This window comes from Penicillium canescens (assembly GCF_028828765.1).
Source record: "Penicillium canescens strain IBT 15451 chromosome Unknown utg000005l_segment0_segment0, whole genome shotgun sequence".
Taxonomy (NCBI): Eukaryota; Fungi; Ascomycota; class Eurotiomycetes; order Eurotiales; family Aspergillaceae; genus Penicillium; species Penicillium canescens.
Window position 1 is genome coordinate 218,263 of NW_026703967.1, and position 20,755 is coordinate 239,017.

Genomic DNA, 20,755 nt, shown 5'->3' on the forward strand with positions numbered 1-20,755 from the left:
CCCACGTTGGCTCGGGCAGATATTTCCGACTCCGGTTTCCCCCACAGATTTCCCCGCATGTCGCATCCCATGACCATTTCCTATGGGTCCATTTTGGTACCTACATATCTACCAAGAAAAGCTAGTATCTTAGTTTTTGAATCTGCAGGGCAAGCTTTGGGTGAAATCGGAATACAGGTAAATGGTATTAGCATAGTTGCTTATGTAGACTAACTGTATAGACTAGAAATAATACCATCTGCATTACTAGCGGGTATCAGGCATAGGTCCCTGTCACGGGAGGGTATGTGATTCTCCAAACATAGAGTGGTTGAGAAGGACTCTTCATTTTCATATTGAAACAATTAGACAATTCGCATATTCCAATTCAATCTTATAGTTTGAAGACAACATATAGCATCTAGCAGAAGAGGAACGCAGAAGCACATAGCTTCTTTTCGTTGGTTAGAGATAAACGGAGCTCGTTCTCTTGATTGTCGTATTCCAGTACACCCACCTGCATATCTCTCTCCCGCCCCAATGCTCCTGCCGGGAAATTCTCGTGAAAACCTTCGGCATCACCTCCCAACGTCGCAAGGTTCTGTCCTTCGATAAGGTTCAAGAATAGAAATTCTTCTAAGGACCCCGTTTAGCCCTTGGTGAAGGGGTAATTTGCGTATCCGGGGGTTTATCTATCGGGTAGTCTCCTTACGCAAGCCTTGAGGCGAAATCAGTGGAACCGGAAAGTCAGAACTTCGGGTGTAAACGCTCTATAACCTGATCGGTGCTATAGAACGATATGTGATGTCTAGAATGTGGGTGTATTCATAAGTTGAGTTCTCGAGAGACAGGTATATACCGGTTCTCGGAACAATGAAATGCAAAACGTCACAGCAAAACGTCACAGGGGAGATACTGTGGCGCCATCCAAAATAGAGGTAATTTTCGAAGTGAAGCTGACTGGTACAAAGATTCCTCCGGAGCTCCATCACGCCTTCGTTGGTCACTCGGCAAGGTGCATACAACAGGTACATTGAACGGCGCAGCCGCGAAAGGAGTTGAGCCCTTAACTTTCGACGAAGCCGCGTCCGGCCCGAATCAGCTAGGCCGGTCATTTAGAAAGAATATACATCTCTTCTCGAGCATAGGAAAAGATTCTGCGGAAGGACTTGCTAGCTAGAGATCATGTGTTGGCTTCAAATGGGTCTTTGAAAAACCAACAGGACCCGCAAAGCTCGACTAGTGTTCAAAGGCTATCGAGAGAAACATGGCATTGACTACCATAAAACGTTCGCGGCCGTGTTTCGGATAGACTCCGTTCACTGCATCGTCGTGAGTGCCGTCTTACGCGGATAGAAACTCTACAATTCCATGTAGTCACAGCTTTCCTATGAAGGGACGTTGGCTCGTCGATAACTATCTCGTTGCCGTAGAAAATAAAAACGAGATAGAATGGGTTTAAAGAGCACTAGAGACAGAGTTCCGACTAAACGATCTGGGCACCCTAATTTCGCTCCTTGGCGTCTAGTTCGACTTTGATACGGGCGGATCTCTCTCGATCCACGAATATTAGTTTCTAGTATATACGTAAAACCCATGCTCGGACTTACGTATAAAGACATGTCAAATTAGTTATAGCCTAAACGGCGACATCTAACCCCCTCTACAGCATGAAGCTCGGCCTCTCTTGCGCCCTTTATCGTTTCCTGATTAAACTCTTCGCTGTGGGGCAGCTCAACCGTATATTTGTTAATGACAGCAGCTTGGAGGCTGACATCCCCAGTAAACCCTGTGACATGGCCCCCTCTAGTTCTATCCTTCGACAAAAAATGCAAGTGAAAGCCTGCGACACTGAAGCCCCCACTGAAAGCTGGAGACCAGAACCCAAATAGCGTGCCTTCAATGTTCTCAAGGCTCACTATTTGCTGTCGTTTGGCCAGCTCCGAAAGGGGTTCTCGAGGTCTGCATTGTCCCGCTATCACTCGGAAGGAGATATGACTGAACATCCCATCGAGACGAATTGATAGAAAGCAATTCTGCCGAGAGGGAAGCAGAGGGTTCAATGCCTCTGGGAGCGAAGTCATGCTAAGTGAAGACAAGGCCTTTTGGAAGGTTGGTTCGAACCGAGTGATCATGACAAAAGGAAGAGTGTCGGACACTTCGACTTTCCGGAGTTTCTCGCCTGGTGGGAAGTGGTAGGCTCTGCCGTCAACTATAACCACCTCTCCATTTAAACCGGGTACGGTACCGAGGCCATGATCGCCATGCGCAAGGGTATCTTTGAGAGCGGTACCTGTTTGACAAATGCCGTCCAATAGAGCACTGAGAATTGAATACTGATAGATATTATTCGCGGCCATTGCGTCTGAAGTCAAGAGTTGGAGGTGGTGTAGATAGTGACGTACAAGACTTGAGTATATGCCCGGAAAATCATTGTGTAGTTACCGTAAACTCTCGGGCTATGCCCACACTTTATTGTTATCATCTTTGCAGATCTTTCCCTGTTTCACGGTCGAATCCCACAGGGCTGTATTTATCAAAGATAGGCGTATCTCAAAGAGTTGCAACAATTTCCTCTTTCGTGTTGGATGGTTACACAGTATGGCCTCACCCGCATATCAGGTGGAGGGGCACGTTTGATCATCATAGGTCAGATATCCGCCGGATAAATAGCCCGAAAATATTGACCAGCAAGCCATACCATATCACCTGTTATTTTGTTGTACACCACTAGATTCTCCTCGCTTAACTGATGGTGTACGCATTATGTAGCTGATCATTATCTTCGTTTTTCAAGGATCGAATCGTCAGAAAATATTCACCGCTATGGTTCTTCTGGAACTGAATCAGACCGATGAACACTAATATCATTAGGTTATTGAGAAATGGGTGGTTGCACATATCAGACTCTTGCATTGAAGCATTTGGAGTAGATGAAGAGACAAGAAACAGTTAAATAGACGTGCGATTAGGTTAGAACAGTTGATCTGTTCACTCTTCTAATGCGTACACCATTAAGTTACATCAGGCTTCGAAATGACAACCCATTATTCCAAAGGCCCTGCAGGGGCAGAGCTGCTCTGTGAGCTCTTCCTCGCTAGTCACTACATCGATCATATGTGTATGTGAAACCTCCCACAAGCAGTCTTTGTATTGTTCTAATAAAATATCGGTCGGGTATCTTGGTGGCGCAGCTCTTTTTCTTCTTGATAGAATCTACAAAACCAATCTTTTCCAGTTCATCTTGTCTCGCTGTGAACAAGGTGCCGGCCATATGGCTGAAGGCTACGCCAGCGCCAGCATGAAACCATGCGTTGTCCAAGTAACCTCCGGCCCTGGAAGTGCCAGTCTCTTCACACTCATGCTTAATGTCCACTTGGATGGTATATCTATGGTTGCCATCTACGCTCAGGTAGCTACCACTGTCCATAAATTGCGTACTAAACAGACGGAGATCTCAAATATAAAGGGCAACATATTTTCTTCACATGCCTCTTTTCACTTTCGAGGAAGGGCGTTAAACTTCAGGGAAATCGGTGCTGATCCGTGGATATAGGTACTCTCCCCTGACTCACTCTATAGCATCATCTTTGCCCTTTTTTTTATTTACACAGACACAACTGATCCACCGTACTCACTCCTGTTCTATTCCCACTAGTTGCATCCGAGACACAAACGTCCAAGACAACATGAATGTGACTGGCCTTCCGAGCTTGCCTCTGGAACTCCAGGAGTTCATCATAGACGATTTTCTTCCACGGCGTTGTTCCATCTTTCAAGATAATCGAGAATGGTTGGACAAAAGGCTTGTTTGCAGTAAGCTATATCTTTCCACCATCTGCATTGTTAATACTGATGGCAGTCTCAGGAAGTTTCGATGCTATCATCTCACGCCGAGCATTCCAAAGATTAGACTTCCAGAATATCTCCGCCGCGGAGCCCCGATTAACCAGAGACACAATAGTCTGGCTGCTTCTTCAAAAAGTGATTTCAGAGAAAGATTACAGTGATCTTCATGACAAAAATCTCCATCCGCTTCTACGAAAGACTGTTGTTTTGTGGGGTGTATGTTCCCTTGCCGTCTTATACCAAGGAAGACTTGCGATATGTGAACGGCTTTCAGGTCCGGCCTCAACTCACTTAGTGCAGCGGTTGTTGTTGAACCAGCTCGCTGTGATATGTTATATTGGCAATGAAGACATCGTTAGATCACTGATCGCTCAAGGCAATGATGTGAATGCAGAAGATGAATTTCTTGGTACTCCGTTGTATGCGGCTACTCACAGTGGACAAGAGGGAATCGTTGATATCCTACTCAAACATGAAGCCAACCCGAATGTGAGAGGATAATCCCGCGCTCCCTTGGTGGTGGACACACGAGATGACGAGGAGGTACTACTGTGGATCAGAGAGCAGAATCCAAATCGAATTGCCCCCCAAGGCATTACGGCTCTTTGGTTGTCTTGCTCTTATGGGTATTCTGGCATTGTGCGGCTCCTACTGAACCATCGACAGATTGATATCAATTTGATGTGTGATGGAATGTCTCCTCTTGCGGTCGCCGCCTCACGCGGCCATGAGACCTTAGTGCGCTGGCTTCTGGAAAGAGAAGATTTATGGGTCGACCTGGAAAACCGGATGCATTGCCCGTTATGGTACGCTACCATGGGAGGACACGCCCGAGTTCTACAGCTACTCTTAGACAAGCTACATGTCGGTGCGGATGACTACAAATGGAACTCCAGGACGTTACTATGGTGGGCAGCTTCTTGGGGCCACCCCTCTGTTGCCCGGATGTTGCTGAACCGTAGTGATGTCAACCCTAACTATCACAGGGGTGATGGTAATACGCCATTGTGGGAAGCTGCTACATATGGACACATTGATGTGGTGGCATACTTGTTGCAGAGGCAAGATATTGATCCGAATATCTCTTCCTGGACCCCTTATAATACGCCACTTTGGGCGGCACTTCGGAGGGGCATGCAAATGTCATGGATCTGTTGTTGCGTTGCAAGGCAGTGAATTCAAATTCGAGGGCGAGCGATATGTTTATTCCTCTGTCGGTTGCTTGCCTATGCGGTCAAACGCTCATGGTGAAGATGTTGCTGAAGCGAACGGATACCGATGTCAATAAAGCGGATTACTGCCTTCGCACGGCTGCATCATATGCTTGTCAAATGGGCCATGATGCCATCTTCCAATTACTTCTAAAGCGGAGTGATCTTGAATTGGACAAGGCAGATGATGATGGTCGCACACCCTTGTCTCGGGCAGGGGAGAACGGCCATGTGAAAGTCGTGCAGCTCCTGCTCGAACACCGACCAGCGTTGATAAATGTACAGGATAAAGATCGATCAACGTGCCTGATGAAGCTTCCGAGAAAGGTCATCTTGCTGTTGTTCAATTGCTCTTGAACTTTAACGCCGGTGTTCATTTGAAAGACAGGAACCACCGCACAGCGCTTTGTATAGCTCAGCAGGGGCGCTATCGGAGCATTGAAGCTTGTCTGAAAGAGCACAACAGTACCTCAAGGATCAAGCAATTGTCAACAAAATCATAGAAACCGTTAAGAATCAAACGTGCCTAGTATGCTAAGAGGAGAGCAGTCAGAGAGGGATTTAAAAACGAAAGTTGTTTTCCGGTGGTTATACCTAAAATGTATTCTGTGGCTGTTATGCAATCGTTGTTGATCTAAATATGATACAGGCCAACGGTTTAGATCTTTGTTATTTTTCGGCCGTAGATGCGTGCCATATAACTCAGATGGCATGAGAACTACGGCATGCTCCAATATTGGGGTTGCTCTCGGCGCCGCTAAACGTTGCCGTACAGCCCGGCGCTTAGGAAATGGGTTCTTAAGAATGATGGCTTATGGATGTTGGACTTTACGGAGATCAAATAGCGGCAGTGAGCCTGAGGTGAAAAGGGAATGATTATCCTGTTGGTATGTACATAACCGGATGTACACCAGAAACCGAATGTCAAGAAGAGACTATACCGTGGCCAAAGTCTGTTTCAACCCTGAGCTCGGTTTGTCTTATCCTCAATCCCGGGAAAATAAAGCTATTCTGTCCAAGCTCAGCTGTGGCGAGTAGGTAACAGAACGATGAAAGGTATTGGAAAGGAATGAAAGAAGGAAAAATAAAGTCATTGCAGACCGATCGAGGTCTTTCGTCACGAAACATAAGTGCTAGCAATGTAGCCGAGGATAGTAGTAATAAGAAAAGGAGTGGAAAAGGTTCAACCTTCATCAAGGCTCGATCAAAGGAGTCGAGGTAGCAAATAAAAGACAAGACCAACCCAGAAGGAAACTTGAGAAGAAAAAAGGTCATACGTCGCTGTCACATGATGTTCGGTATTACATGAAAGGGGTCTTGCGCTTTTCAGCGCTGGACAGCACCAGCATCGGCGTCTTGCGCCGTTCTGGTGCCTGAGCCACCGGCCCCTGGCCAGCAACAACAGCCGCCGCCGAGGGCGAGGAGGTGCCACTGGCACTAGGCGAGGGGGCATATTCCCCACGAACATCCACAAACTTCGACCCGAAATAGCCACCATCCTCGCTGGTTGGGGTGGCACTGTGAAAAGGACTGTCCGGGGAGCCACGGTCCCGGCCAGACTTCTCCTTCCTCTCAGATCCAATAGCACCATTGGCCACTGCTCGCAGGCTGCCTAGACTGGGCTTGCTGGAGAGACTGCCGCTTCGCACGGTTGCATCATCGTTATCAGAGAAAGTGAACTCCTTCTCGCTTGCCGGGGTATTTGTGCCACCGCTGCTATGGTATCCAAGACTGCGTGTGTCACCACGACGCTCAATACCCGCACGAACAAGGTTGTGAACAGCACGGCGGCGCTGGCGAGTCGCGAAGTTCTTGCTACCCTCGTGCTGGGAAGTGGGTTTGGCTACAAGATCCTCGAGCGAAGGGGGTCCACGGGGCTGACGGATCGGGTGCTCCCCAGCACGACCTTGACCGGGTCCAAAGGTTCCAGTAGCCGGTGTCGGCGGTAGAGCAGCAGACCGAGGGCCAGGTCCCACGTTGGCCTTGGAGGTATCGATGTTAGTCTTGATGACCGGGTTAAACGAAGGATTCTTCCGGTGGCCGCGGCGAAGAGCGCTCATAGATACCTCGTGCGGCGGGGAGGGGCTGCCAGAAGGAGGAGACAGGGTTTGCGGGAACTGCATTACCGAGTGCGCAGATTCCGCGGGAGGAGAGATCTCTGCACGGAATTGCGGCACTTGCTGACCAACATGGGATCGGGTATCTTGATATGACTGCGGCGAACCATCTTCCGGGGAGCTGCTGTCCATAATGTAGCTTTGCTGGCCAGTCAAAGGGTTGTAAACGCAGAACAATCCAGGCTGACCAGGAACCGGCTGCACAATCGGCTGAACGCCTTGCTGGAGCTGCTGCTGATAGAAGCCCATGCCGGGAAGGGAGGGAACCTGCTGCTGCTGAGGAAGAGACATGCCCAAGTTGAGACCTTGGAATTGCTGAGCCGCAGCAGTGACACTGATCAACTGCTGTTGTAGGCGCTGTTGCTGAGCAGCAAGGAACAAATTGGTTGACATGATTTCCGCGTACATGTTCTCATCGATGGGGATGTCGCCACCTTCAATATCAAGCATTGGGGGTGCAAGTACCTGCTCTGGCAGAGTGTACATCATGCGGCTCTGCTGCGCTTGATGCGCTTGGTAAGATTGACGTGACTGGTGTGACTGATGCGACTGATAAGATTGATGCGAGTTCATGCTCTGATTCGTAGCGTACGTCTGCTGCGGGAATCCAGTCCCCGTCGCAGTTTGTGGAACTCGATCAGCTCCTCGGCTGGGGAAACCAGGGAATCGTCCACCCTCCATTCCATTCCGTTGTTGCTGGGAGGGAATTGTGGCAGACTTGGGAGCAGTGCGCAGCCCAGCCAAGAGATGAGAGCGACTGGTGCGGGGGGTAGAAATTGAGGTAGAAGTCTGGGACTCATCGATGGTAGCAATCTGGGGTGGCACACTCAAACGCTTGATATGAGAGCCTTTGCCGCGCGAGGCAAAACCAGAACCCGGGACCCCGAGGGAACCGCCATTATTGAAGGAAGAGTTGAAAGTCATTTGAGCAAGACCGCCAGCGTCCATACTCATGGTTGTCGATGAGGGGAGAATTGTAGGTATGTGCAAAATAATGCAGGTGGAGCAAGTCGCGTTTTTTCACGTCCGGGATTCGAGAGCGTTTGGGGTCAACCACAAAGCTGAGCTCACTTCCCGATGATTAAGAAATTATGTTGTCTATGCAAGGAGGTGCGCTGAAATGAACCTGCAAAATCGAGATTCGACGACCGAAAAGGTAAACGGAGATGCGAAATTCGGGATATCTGCGGAGAAAATCTGGTTAGGGAAATCCAGTAGACAGAGGGGGAAAACACGCGTACCAATCACGGAAAAGGATATGCAAAGCGAGCGACAGGCTAGCAATAACGATGGCAATTTGCCAAGATTACCAAGCTGTACAAGAGCTGCTCTGGGGTTGAGATTCGCAAAGCCGCAGACAAGCCTCGAAGAAACGAGCAAGTGAAAGTGACGGGGAGACAAGCACCAAAGGAAGAGACAATTATGAGGGTATCGCAGAAAGGTGTGTCAAGAAAGACCGCAAAGGAAAAGTAGAAGGGAAAAGCCAAAGGGAATGCTCTGCAAATCCCAGGTGAATAAGAAAGAAGAAGTGATGCGATGCCGAGGATCGAGGACCTGGAGGCTGAAACACGGGCTCACGGTGTCAAACAACCCAGTGTTATGCAGATGACGAAACCAGGTTCAAGAACCAGGTGAAAAGAGAAAGGTCGGAAAAGTAGTGTGAAATCGGGTCTCTCGGCCAGACGCGAGCAACGTTTTCAGGGGCGGAGCAGATCGGGGACTATTTGCAAGGGTGCTATTTTTTTGGTCTTTTCTTCCAATAAACGGGACGAGCTGCAGAGAAAGAAGGAATGCAGACTGGGGAAAAAGAAAGAAAGAAGCGAAAATTAGGATGGTTGAGAAAGAGAAGAGCGAAGTTGTGAGGATGTGGGGAATAATCGAACTGGTGTGGCCTCAGGCACAATATACACACTAGGCCCAAAGGAGACTGGATCATAGAGTCAGGTACAACTTTCTCCCATTGTTCTTTGTTTCTTCTTTTTTTTTTTTCCCCTTTCTTCTGATAGCTCCTTATAGTTCTTGCATTATTGGGCAATTCAAGATGAAGTCGGTGTTTCTGCCTGATTCCAGCTGGGTGATATGAGCAAATGCCCACTCGGATCTGACTGGCTCGTCCTATCAACCAATAAGCAGTACACCCAGGCGTGCAGTGATCCCCCATCACATCCCCAGCCAAATCATTGGTTGCTAGCCACTAGCGGCGCGACGTGGCTGTCTTCTACGCCTGACAATGTCCCTAGAGCCGCTCGCCGCTGATGCCAAGCTGCCGGAGGCAGCCAATTGTCTCACCTCGACTGCTTGCTTGCTAGCTTGATACTGGTTCGGAACTCATTTTCATGCTCATAGTCAATCTCAGGGCTGAAGATCAGGTGGAATTGCACAGACCTTGGGACTGTTCAGATCTTGTGTCGTTGTGGGAGGTACTGGGGCCAGCGTGATTATGATCTACATGTACGATTGGCCATGATGATCCTGGACGTTAACTCCGTATTTGTAGGCGCCATAAACCACGCCTTTTGCCACCAATTTACGCCGTACTTTACATATAAACTTCGAGCTTCGCACTTCACGTTTTCCCTGTGTACACACTTGGCTCTGTATAGATCTGGGCAACCGCTAGGCAGCCCGTATACAAAATAACCCATAGTAGTTGATGTTTTAAATGCCCCATCTGATTCAGGGGGGACTGCGGTACTCTAAATCCTTGTCCTCGAAGCTGCTCGTTCATCCTCGCATATTAGTCAGTCTGGGCCGTATTACTGCGCACTCTCATACACTCCACATCCCACTCAGTGAGGTATTTATGGAAGTATTTATGGAAACCCACGAATGGTTTAATATATCACAAAGGGAAAGTGATGATGCAGATGTTACATTATGGTTGATGAAGGAAAACCGTTTCACCGCTATGTACACACCTAACTCTGTACAGGCCCACACGGGGAACTGTTAGACAATCCGTGTCCAAATAACTCACTCCGATAACACTTGTAAATGAGGTAACGAGAAGCCATAAAAATGTGACAAAGAGACAATGGACATGGAGAAACGAAGAAACAACACGCGGGGTATCTGCTGGCTCCTGGTATACCAAAAGGAGAGGAAATCAATGAATCGTGAGATATAAACCAAGGCAGGTCTAAGCATCAACTGGAACACCAGGGCCAGGAAGCGCGGCCGAGTCGTTCTGGGACGGTAGTCGACGGTGGCCCAGTTCTGGAGTTGTGCCTTTGCCGTTCATTCGGTCAAACTCCAGAGTTTCGGCCAACTCAGCAGCCATAGGATCCAGGTCTTCTTCTCTCAGTCCGGTGGCCAAAGCCACAAGTTTGCGGTGCACATCAAACTTGGTGCTCACGCCAGCATCCGCTGTTTGCTGGGCTAAATCTTTGACGGCATTGCGTCGTATCCTCTGGGCAGAGCACAGCTCCTGGGCGAGTTGATACCGAGTCAGCAAGTCATCTTGCTCAAGAGAGGCTGGCGTCGGTTTTGGCGTCTCCGTGATCGAAAGCTGCTGGGCTAAACGTGAATGCTGTATCTGCTCAAGAAGAGACTCGTAGTTTGCGCGCAACTTTTCATAACGACCAAGCTGGTCGTCACTGGGCTCGTATTCAGCTTCCTTTGCTGATAATGCAGCAAGCTGCTTTTGAATCTTCTGGCGGTCAGATTCAAGTTGTTCGTGTAATGCTTCGGGGTTGGCAACATCGTTAGAATCTTGTCGGTTGATCTTTGAGTTCCCATATGTCACAGCAAGCTTTTTGTTAGCCTCGGCCATGATTGTTCCTATCTTGGAAAGCAGTTCCAAGGTCGCGGGAGCATCGGCCGTAAGGGCAACAGAGTGGCGATCTTCCATAAGACCACCCACTTCACCATCCATGTGATCATTAGCCATTATGGTAGAAGATGGAGCTGGAGGAATATCATGCTCGGTGTGGTGGGATCGGTTAGTGATCATACTAGCAGTCTCTCCTTTGTTGTTGACGAGATCACCAGCGCGGTGGCAATGCACGAGAAGTATGTTCACCAGGCGGAAGGCGCCATTGCGAGCAGCGACCAGGACTGCTGTGTCACCATTCTGATCTTGGCATGACAATAACAAATCAATTTCATCTTGCGAGCACGTCTTGCACAACTTATCAAGGAGCACTTCACAATAATAACGGGAGCTCTTCCACTTTCCCTTGCTTCGGGTATTCTCCGCAATGTGATGGAAAATAGTGGCACCAAACCAGTCCCGGAAAGACACAGTATCCAGGAGCAGATCCAGGAGTGCCTGGAACGTTCTCTTCTCATAGTTGTTGGTGAACAAAACAGCTCGGACGAGCGGCGTCTCTTCATGCTGAGAGAGTGCCTTAACATTAGCCCCTCTGCGCAGAAGATCTTGCACGATCATCAAATCGCCCATCGCGCAGGCCCAGTGCAGGGCCGTGTTTCCGGAGTCGTCAATGGCGCGATCGACTTGGAAATGAGCAGGGGGTTCGGGAGGAGGGATTCGCGTTGCCTCTGGAGCATCACCCACAGTCATGAAATAGTCTAGGAGTTGATCGCCATAGATTATATGTTCCTGTTCGCTGATAGACATCGCGGTTGCTTCGTCCACTCCACGCTTCCGCTTCCGACCGCCATGCGACATTTGAAGCATGTCTTCATCTGCAACCATAGATGATGACTCGATTGTAGCATGTCCAAGTGATTCATTGTCGTCAAATCCGGTATTGAGGTCATAATGGTCTTGTGGAATGGTTGGAGGGCCCATGCTCCGCTGAGGTTGAACAACAAGAGTCTCTGCCGCTGCTGCCGCTGCGGCGGCGGCAGCACGGCTTGCGGCGGCTGACTTTCTGGGTGCTCTTGGTTTAGACGGAGCGGAGGTATGCTTCGGTGCGGGTGGGGGACTATGATCCCCAGCAACATAATCGAAGATGGGAGCTAGTTTAGTAAGAATGTTATTGCGCTCGGCGAGTTGACGACCTTCCGGAAGTGGAATCCATGTTCCTGTGGGCATTGAGTGTCAGATAATCAAATATCAAGTTCCAGACCTCCCGCTTCGAAAGCATACCCTGATATTTGCCATAGCCACCTTGGACTTTCTCATGAACGCCCTTCTGGACCTCGCGTTCCAGAATGCGAGTTCGTGCGGGCTTGTCAAATCCCGCTGCTTTGAGGATATGTGTTGCATTGACCCAATCATCACCGCGTCTTCTCATGACACTGTCGCCATCGATCTTGAACTCGAACACGGGGACCTGGCGGTAATTATTTTAGTTGCTAAACGTGTAATCCGGGAAACAATACCGAATATCAGGGTGAGTATGTTTCCTCGGCGGTATACTTACACTGCTGTAGGTAGCAGAGTATATCTGGTCCATCCCCGCCATGAAGTGCGTCGCCGTTGGCCGCTGCAATCGAGTAGGTTCCCGACGAACAATATGCCACACTACGCACGTTTGCGTCCAAATGTCGCTCGTTGAGTATCCACAAAGTAATCAGCTTAGGAATGTTTCGAAGGTCCAATGCATTGCACACAATAAAAATCCAGACCAAGAACGCAGAGACACGATTCGGTGGAGCTGGGATCGGGACGCGACTGACGCGTAAAGTGGTGGTTTCTACGAGCTAAGCCTAATGCAGCGAGTACAGTCATGTGATTTGATCACGTGGCCAATATCGGGACAGCAGGAACATCAAACGAGCGGGAATCGCCAATCTTGACCTGCCTCTCCTTCCCCGTTCTTTGCGTCTACTACCTTCAATACCGATAAAATGACTGTCATCGAGTCGGTCAAGAGTGCCGTGGGCCTCTCGGACTCCTCCGGTAAGAATCCGAAGCCATTGACCAGCAATCAAAAGCTTTGGCAGCAAGTTAACCTCTCCCAGCAACCCGCCAGGAAATGTCCGAAGCCCGCCTTCCCATGCAATACAGAGACTCGTGTGCGCATCTTTTGATTCCTCTGAACCGGTGCCGGCAACAAGAGTACTACCTTCCCTGGAAGTGTGAGGTACGAGATCCCTCGATTTCAATGTCCCAGCACACCCCGATCCGATCGGTGCGCCCTTGCAGAGCCGACCAGCTAATGCGATTTCATACAGGACGAGAGACACTCCTACGAGAAGTGCCAGTACGAGGAATTTAAGAAGCGCGTGGCCAAGATGGATGAGCTACGTGCCGCCAAGGACGGCGCACGCAGCAATTAAATTGTGCGACTATTGGTATGCGCAGTCGGAGCTGCTTGCAGAGCAGCAGGTTATGTAAATAAGAGATACACCGAAACTGCTTATGGATTGCCTTTTGGCGTTGGGACCTTTTCCATTGAAGTTCGGCCACTTTATCCGCCCACAACAACTGGTTTTACGATTTACCTGCGACCTAATGCTTTCCTTGACATCAAATAAGTCAAAACACTCGACGTGCTTCTCGTGTAGAGCTGCACTTTGCAAGTGAACATAGCGTCAGATGTTCCTGTTGGATACCTTGACAGACATAGGCATTTGAAAGCATATCACATACCTTCCAGCTGTCGCCGCTGGGACTGCCGATCAATGTATTTGGCCGCAAGGTCACATATTTGGATCACCAATTAACCGATTGTCATGTCTGTGCCGTCTTCACTGCTCTTAGTAGGAGGCTGTACCCAATCTATGATATGCCGTAGTAGTATTGATATCTACATTCATGGTTCTATGGTTTCATCTTGTCATTTACGACCTCTTTATCGACTGTATGTATTTTCTCGTCTCAAGCATGAATGATAAAGTAAAATAATACTTCATTTTGGCTCTTCTTTCAGCTTGGTCATACTCTATATCACCACTAGCTTCACTACTTTGCCTGCTACCTCCAAAACTGATCTTTCATATGCGCCTTAGGCTCCTCTGGACATTTGTTGCCCTCGAGTATATGTTCTACATAGAGTACAAAACTTTGAGCCTATTTTTGCTTGTCCTTGCGTTCATAATGTCGGCGTGGGAGAAAGGAACAACAACAATGGTACTTTGCCTGACCCCACTAGCGAAGGTGAAGGATGGGATTTGAGCAAACAGTGGCTGTTATAAGAGCAAGATAAAATGAATCATCGTACTTTGCACCCTGCACAATGTGACCGTGTGACGAAGGGTGGGTTTTGCTCTCCATATCGTCCAACAATAGGCTTGCGTTGGCCTTTCTAGTGTCTTATGAACTCTAAGTGTATACGAAAAAGCCTTTTAATAATGCGCAAACATTTATCATGTTCCATGTTCTTACAGCTGCAGTGCTCGGGCCTATAATGCAGGTTCTATGATGATCCCTGAAAACATAGGTGCAGTGATCAGTCTCACCAGGCTCTGTCCAGCCTTTTACGCAAGAATATCATGCCTGATGAGTCTGTCTAATCTTTAACTGACCTAACAGACTCAAATAAACTCCAGCAATATATACAAAGGGAAATAAACCAATCACCTGACTGCTTAGAAATCAAGGCCGTTATCGCCGAGATGCCCCGCCAGCAGCGGCGGTTGCGGCGTCTGAAAATTCCCCCCTCATGCGATTTGTCGTCTCCGAATTGCAAAGAACCAGGCAGAAGTGGACTTGGAGCATGCGCGGGGTATATACGCTTGATCTGCCCCGGGGTTCTTCGTGTTCGACTTCGGTTTTCTATCCCTCTGGACCTGCCCCGATCTTACCCCATACTTGTGGCCGGGCGTCGTACCTGAAGTCGCAGCAAGCTTTCCAGCCTTGATACAATGGGTCTTTTGTATGTGCTTACCATGGCCGAAATAACCGGTTATCACTTGTCTAATATCAACAAACAGAGCACTTGGAACAGCGCTGGAATGGCCTGAAGCCAAGAAAAAGGCGGGCCAGGTGCGCCAGTGGGGCATTGAAGTATGTGACATGCATTCGATGCATTTACATGACACCTGCAGAGAGCGACTGCTGACACGATCAGCAATTACTTGCCAATTGGCGCAGAGCAAAGGGAAAAGAGCGCGACGCTCTTCTTTGGGGTGACGAGGTACGGCATTCAGTGGGGTGTGTCCCGGTCGCATTTACTTATCAATCATGGACTTAGGTCGAATACCTCGTGGTAGCCCTCGATGATGCAGCAAAGAAATCCCGGTTGTCCCTAGCCCAGGCCGAAATCCTGAAATCCCTGGCGAGAGACGAAGCGCTGTGGAAGTCTGGAACTAGCAAGGGCAATGAGAATGGAGAGCAGTGAGTGGGGTGCGACATGGAACGAGGGTACCATATCTAACAGCTAGTAGTGATGGCGAGGAACCTCCTCATTTCCACCCCGAGTTTGGAAGATTCATGCTGGAAGCTACTCCGGGACAACCATGGGGCATTGGGTTCAAGGATCTACTCAAGGTAGAGTCCAATATGAAGTGGAGGTAAGTTCTATGAGCAGAAACATGGCCTGACAATATTTTAATGACTCCAAAGACGAGAAGTTGCGAGTGCCCACATGGCCCCGAACGAAGTCCCCATCACTTTAACGACTTTCCCTCGACTGGGAACAAAGGATGATTACATCCAGCCATACTATCCTCCCTCTGGGCCAGCTCTTCGCTCACAATTTGTCCCTGATGAGATTGCCAATCCCCACATTCGGTTCCCAACTCTCGCCGCCAACATTCGATCACGAAGAGGCCGCAAGGTCGAATTGAATGTACCAGTCTTCCATGACATCAACACTCCCAGGCCATTCAAGGATCCAACAGTCGACTACGATCTCCATAATTGGCCTGAGGATGACGACGTCCGTAATGGTGCTGCCAAAGATGATCATGTTTACATGGATGCAATGGCATTCGGAATGGGCAGTTGTTGTTTGCAAATCACTTTCCAAGCAAAGAACATGACTGAAGGAAGGCGGCTTTATGATCAATTAAGTCCTCTGGGTCCTATTCTTTTGGCTCTCACTGCCGCCACACCTATCTACAAGGGTTTCCTCGTCGATACGGATGTGCGATGGAACCAAATTGGCAATGCAGTCGATGACAGGACTCGTGAGGAGCTTGGCGAAGCTGTAGGTACCTCTGAAATAATGAACATAGCTCCTGGAACTAACATCTCCCAGCCTTTAAAAAATGACCGTTGGAGAATTCCAAAGTCTCGATATGCCTCTAACTCGACCTATATCTCCCAAGATCCTCGGCTGCGGAAGGAGTATTTCGATCCTGATTTAGTCGTCGATGAGGATATCAAGAAACGCCTCATGGACGGGGGAATGGATGATCTACTTGCCACTCATTTTGCACACCTCTTTATCCGCGACCCACTGGTCATTTTCTCCGAAGATCTTGAAGAACTTGACCTCAATAAGGGTGATCATTTCGAGAATTTACAGTCCACGAACTGGCAGCACATGCGATTCAAGCCACCACCACCTGACAAGGATGATATTGGCTGGAGAGTGGAGTTCCGCTCCATGGAGATCCAGATTACCGACTTTGAGAATGCAGCGTTCAGCATTTTCATCGTCCTTGTTACTCGTGCTATCTTGAGTTTCGATCTCAACTTTTATATCCCGATTCAGCGTACAACCGAGAACATGGAAACAGCTCACGCTCGCAACGCTATCCATGACCGGAAATTCTGGTTCCGCAAGGATCCCTTCTCTCGCAGAATTCCCCGGAGCGCACAGCAGTCCACGAACGGCAGCGCCTTCTCGTCCACGACATCCTCAGCTGTCAACACTCCGCCTCCCTCTCCACCCCTTGGTCCCGTCGACTCTGAGTTCGATCTCATGACCATCTCCGACATTGTGAATGGCTGTGCAGACGGAACTTTCCCAGGACTCATTCCGCTGGTGGAGTCCTACCTCAACAGCGTCAATGTGGACGTCGAGACCAGATGTTTCCTGGCCAGCTATCTTGACCTGATCCGCAAGCGTGCCGACGGTACTCTCTGGACTGGGGCTCGATGGATCCGTGAATTCGTCGCCAAGCACCCCTCGTACAAGCAAGACAGCGTTGTCTCCGAGGAGATTACCTACGATCTTGTGAAGGCGGTTGAAGAGATGACTATCAAAGAGGGCAAACATGGATCAGTTGGATGGGAGCTTCTTCGAGGCAAAAAAACTAAATAGAGGCATCCACTCACAAATAGATATCCGGAGTGGAAGCATGTATAGCCGGAGCATAATCAACTTTCACATATTCATGACATTCGAGTCAGCTCTCATAGCATCTGATCAATCAATATTTCTCATCTTGAATCACAATTCTTCAACTGTTCATTCCAATAACTTCTCCTCCTCGGTTGGCCGCCGACACGAATCCGCCAGCCCCGTGACCTTCCATGTCCCGTTGAGCTTATGCAAGATAAAAAGCTCGACACCAACGTGGTCCACGACCCCGTTTATCTTCGACCTGAAAGGCGCCCACACAGCAGCTAGATTACCATACTCCTGCACCTTGACCTCGGGATCCCAGATACGCTCATCGATATCATCCTTGAGCGTGGCGACATGCTCAACAAACGAACCGATCGTGCAGAAGCGCAGGGTAGTCGGAGATGGAGGTGAGAGGGACATTCCTCCAGCTCGAACACAGTGTTTCTCGAAGTCGACTCGGGATTTGGTGCTCAGTGCGGCGAGGAAGCCATGCGTGACAGCGATGATGGCATCTGCCTCCTCCGAGGGCCTTTGTTGGAGTGCTTCGCTAGAGTGAGGGTGAGTTGACAATGACCAGCACATTGCTAGACAGGTTCAAAGGGTGTAAAGCATCAGGTCTTCACTTCCGGGGCTTGTTTCTTTTTCTTCATATCTCAATCTCATGGTTGTCCTCGGCAACAGACAGCAAATAACTATTTGTACATGTGTAAGTACCTGTACAAGTGATGTACTTTTCAATCACTGCTGTCACCGTTACAATGTCCACCGGCTTGTTGTTTCGCGCTGTTGCACCTTGTATGACCTTGTTCCATATCTGGATTCCTGCGATCTCCGCCACCGTCATACCAGAGGATGGGTGCCTCGTATGTCACACTTTATCTTGTCTGGTGGTTGGTACGGCTTCCTACCTAGATGCAGTGCTCCCTCTCAGATTGATTCTTTCCGTTATTGGATTATTGAATAGTTTGGACATGCACCATGTGTGACTATCAGATATGAAGTGTACCAGACTGCCATTCCTATCCGGGTCTAACCTTGAAAGCTCGTCATGCTGTAGTCGCCATGCGTAATAACAGTAAACTCGGAACCCTCGAGCTGAAGCTAGTATGTCTTACATTTAAGTGTTCATATATGTCCTTATACCCACAAAATGCCGTGTCAACTCCCGTGGACTGATGCCGAAAGCAACAAACTCGGTTAATCTTCGGTCTATTCAAACAGCCTATCTCCAAAACAGGCATTCACCCGTGAAGGCTTTCGAAAAAAGGAGTCAATACCCCGCGCAGCAGGTCCTGAAGGGGAAATGGTGGAGCGACAAGCCTAAGCCAAGCCATAACCATTCGACCTCTCCCCGCTTCTCACCCGGAGTTAGGGCTTCGCACCGGCTATCCCGCTTTATTACTCCCTGACAGCTTGACCGGGGCATAATTGAACCGGTTTTGCATCTCACTGAAAGGTGCAGATCTTGGACGTTTCAGGTAAGTCCCGTTATGGGGCCTTCCCCGCAACTCAACCCCAGACTATGACCGAGTGGGACTATAAATGGGATCTGGGACAAGACAAAATGTCAAGCAATTACCCACAGGACCCTCTGTATTCCTCATCATGTTTGGATTTGCGATTGGCTTTGTCCTGTGGACGGCGGTTCTTGCTGCCCCGGCATCAAAGTCGTCTCCTACGGTCAAAGTGCGTAATGGAACATACACGGGAGTGCACAGCTCTACCTACAATCAGGACTTTTTCCTGGGTATGCCATATGCCCAGCAGCCTGTGGGTAATTTGCGCTTCACTGTACCGCAATCATTGGACACGAGTTGGGAGGGTGCACGCGATGCAAAAGCATACTCGGATATATGTGTTGGATACGGAGTGAGTATACTATACTCCTTCATCTTTTTTATGGTGCCTTCTCTAATACGTGGCACAGACCGACTCTATTTGGTATCCTCAATCGGAAGCATGCCTGACACTGAATGTCATCAGAGGTTCATCTGTCAAGAAGAATTCGAAGCTTCCCGTTGGAGTCTGGATTCATGGTGGTGGATTCTATATGGGCTCTGGATCAGATGAGCGATACAACATGTCTGCAATTGTAGAAAACTCATATGATATCGGTAAGTCAACCCATTCAAATCCCGTGAACGCCCGGTCTGACCGAGAACCAAGGCAAACCTTTTATCGCTGTCACACTCAACTACAGGCTGTCAGCATGGGGCTTCATCAGTTCAAGTCAAGTCTCCGGCAGTGGGAACACTAATCTTGGATTGAGAGACCAAAGGCTAGCACTGCAATGGGTCCAAGAGAACATCGGCGCTTTTGGCGGTGATCCTGAGAAGGTCACTATTTGGGGCGAGTCTGCTGGTGGCATGTCTGTGGGATATCATCTCACAGCATACGGTGGACGTGATGACAAGCTCTTCCGAGCTGGTATCATGCAATCAGGAGGATCAATAGCTCCCCGTGCATCGAACTATACAGCCTTCCAATCGGACTACGATGCCATCGCCTCCAAGGTTGGCTGCTCAGACGTTGTGGACTCGCTGCAGTGTCTACGAGAAGTTCCCTTTGAGAGCCTCAACTCCGTCTTCAACGGTACAGATGGTGGGTCAGATTATAACTTCTCGCCGGTGGTGGACGGGGACTTTATTCGAAACTGGGGTAGTATCCAACTGAACAAGCACGCATTTGTAAAAGTCCCCATCATCTCCGGCACCAATACCGATGAAGGAACAGCATTCGGCCCTAGAGGAATCAATACCACGAAACAATGGTATGACTACTTAACAGGTATGAACATGGAGTCATCACTGTCTGTATCAACAATTAACCCAACCAGACGGGGGATTCAACTTCCAAACACCACCATCTGTAGCCAAGCGCATCCTCGAGCTCTACCCAGATGACCCATCCCAAGGAATCCCAACCTACTTAGGAGACGCACGCGTCCCATCAAACGGATATGAATGGCGACGCACCTCTGCATTCGCAGGCGACTGGATGATGCATGCCAACCGCCGGCGCCAGTGCGAAGCCTGGGCCGAGGCATCAACACCAGCATATTGCTACCGGTTCAATGTGCGATCCGCAGACGTGTCACTCCTCGCGGGTGCAACCCATTTTGAGGAGGTAGCATTTGTGTTCCACAACCTCGCCGGGCTGGGATATCATTACGGCAAGCCATTTGCCGGGGTGCCTCAGTCATACATTGATCTCAGTTCCTTGATGACGAGCATGTGGGCATCTTTCATTCATGACTTGGATCCCAATCCTGTTGTCGTCAATAAGTCTGTGCATTGGGATGCTTATGCCACGGGCAAACCAGTTGATCTTCTCTTTGATGCTAATACTACTAGCCACATGGAGGCTGATACCTGGCGCCAAGATGGGATTGATTACATCAACTCTGTTGCGCCGGCCTTTTGGCGGTAAAGATACTCCGTACAGGTAATTTGAGATACGTTCAGATCAACACTGTATTAGGCCGGGGCCGACTATACTCTCGACGAAT

The 20,755-nt window shown here is 49.1% G+C and overlaps 8 protein-coding genes across 8 annotated transcripts; 4 read left to right on the forward strand and 4 right to left on the reverse strand.

Annotated features, from left to right (window-relative positions):
• Nucleotides 1–1,607: 1,607 nt before the first annotated feature.
• Nucleotides 1,608–2,339, reverse strand: N7446_007706 (acetolactate decarboxylase; the record flags this gene model as incomplete). The annotated part of the gene is made up of 1 exon (XM_058516451.1): nt 1,608–2,339. The coding sequence occupies one exon, from the start codon at nt 2,337–2,339 to the stop codon at nt 1,608–1,610; it is 732 nt and encodes a 243-aa protein (XP_058370097.1).
• A 2,742-nt stretch (nt 2,340–5,081) lies between these two features.
• Nucleotides 5,082–5,396, forward strand: N7446_007707 (ankyrin repeat domain-containing protein; the record flags this gene model as incomplete). The annotated part of the gene is made up of 1 exon (XM_058516452.1): nt 5,082–5,396. The coding sequence occupies one exon, from the start codon at nt 5,082–5,084 to the stop codon at nt 5,394–5,396; it is 315 nt and encodes a 104-aa protein (XP_058370098.1).
• Nucleotides 5,397–6,340: 944 nt separating this feature from the next.
• N7446_007708 (uncharacterized protein) lies at nt 6,341–8,110 on the reverse strand (the record flags this gene model as incomplete). The annotated part of the gene is made up of 1 exon (XM_058516453.1): nt 6,341–8,110. One exon carries the CDS (start codon nt 8,108–8,110, stop codon nt 6,341–6,343), a length of 1,770 nt encoding a protein of 589 aa, XP_058370099.1.
• A 2,185-nt stretch (nt 8,111–10,295) lies between these two features.
• Nucleotides 10,296–12,528, reverse strand: N7446_007709 (putative APSES transcription factor; the record flags this gene model as incomplete). The annotated part of the gene is made up of 3 exons (XM_058516454.1): nt 10,296–12,145; nt 12,210–12,396; nt 12,487–12,528. The coding sequence occupies 3 exons, from the start codon at nt 12,526–12,528 to the stop codon at nt 10,296–10,298; spliced, it is 2,079 nt and encodes a 692-aa protein (XP_058370100.1).
• A 385-nt stretch (nt 12,529–12,913) lies between these two features.
• Nucleotides 12,914–13,345, forward strand: N7446_007710 (NADH dehydrogenase [ubiquinone] 1 beta subcomplex subunit 7; the record flags this gene model as incomplete). Its single annotated transcript, XM_058516455.1, has 3 exons — nt 12,914–12,965; nt 13,028–13,149; nt 13,241–13,345. The coding sequence occupies 3 exons, from the start codon at nt 12,914–12,916 to the stop codon at nt 13,343–13,345; spliced, it is 279 nt and encodes a 92-aa protein (XP_058370101.1).
• Nucleotides 13,346–14,872: 1,527 nt separating this feature from the next.
• On the forward strand, nt 14,873–17,220 carry N7446_007711 (glutamate--cysteine ligase; the record flags this gene model as incomplete). The annotated part of the gene is made up of 7 exons (XM_058516456.1): nt 14,873–14,883; nt 14,942–15,014; nt 15,079–15,144; nt 15,202–15,344; nt 15,395–15,520; nt 15,573–16,158; nt 16,210–17,220. The coding sequence occupies 7 exons, from the start codon at nt 14,873–14,875 to the stop codon at nt 17,218–17,220; spliced, it is 2,016 nt and encodes a 671-aa protein (XP_058370102.1).
• Nucleotides 17,221–17,367: 147 nt separating this feature from the next.
• N7446_007712 (uncharacterized protein) lies at nt 17,368–17,829 on the reverse strand (the record flags this gene model as incomplete). The annotated part of the gene is made up of 1 exon (XM_058516457.1): nt 17,368–17,829. The coding sequence occupies one exon, from the start codon at nt 17,827–17,829 to the stop codon at nt 17,368–17,370; it is 462 nt and encodes a 153-aa protein (XP_058370103.1).
• Nucleotides 17,830–18,852: 1,023 nt separating this feature from the next.
• Nucleotides 18,853–20,676, forward strand: N7446_007713 (uncharacterized protein; the record flags this gene model as incomplete). Its single annotated transcript, XM_058516458.1, has 4 exons — nt 18,853–19,116; nt 19,175–19,361; nt 19,414–20,034; nt 20,084–20,676. The coding sequence occupies 4 exons, from the start codon at nt 18,853–18,855 to the stop codon at nt 20,674–20,676; spliced, it is 1,665 nt and encodes a 554-aa protein (XP_058370104.1).
• Between the last annotated feature and the right edge of the window lie 79 nt (nt 20,677–20,755).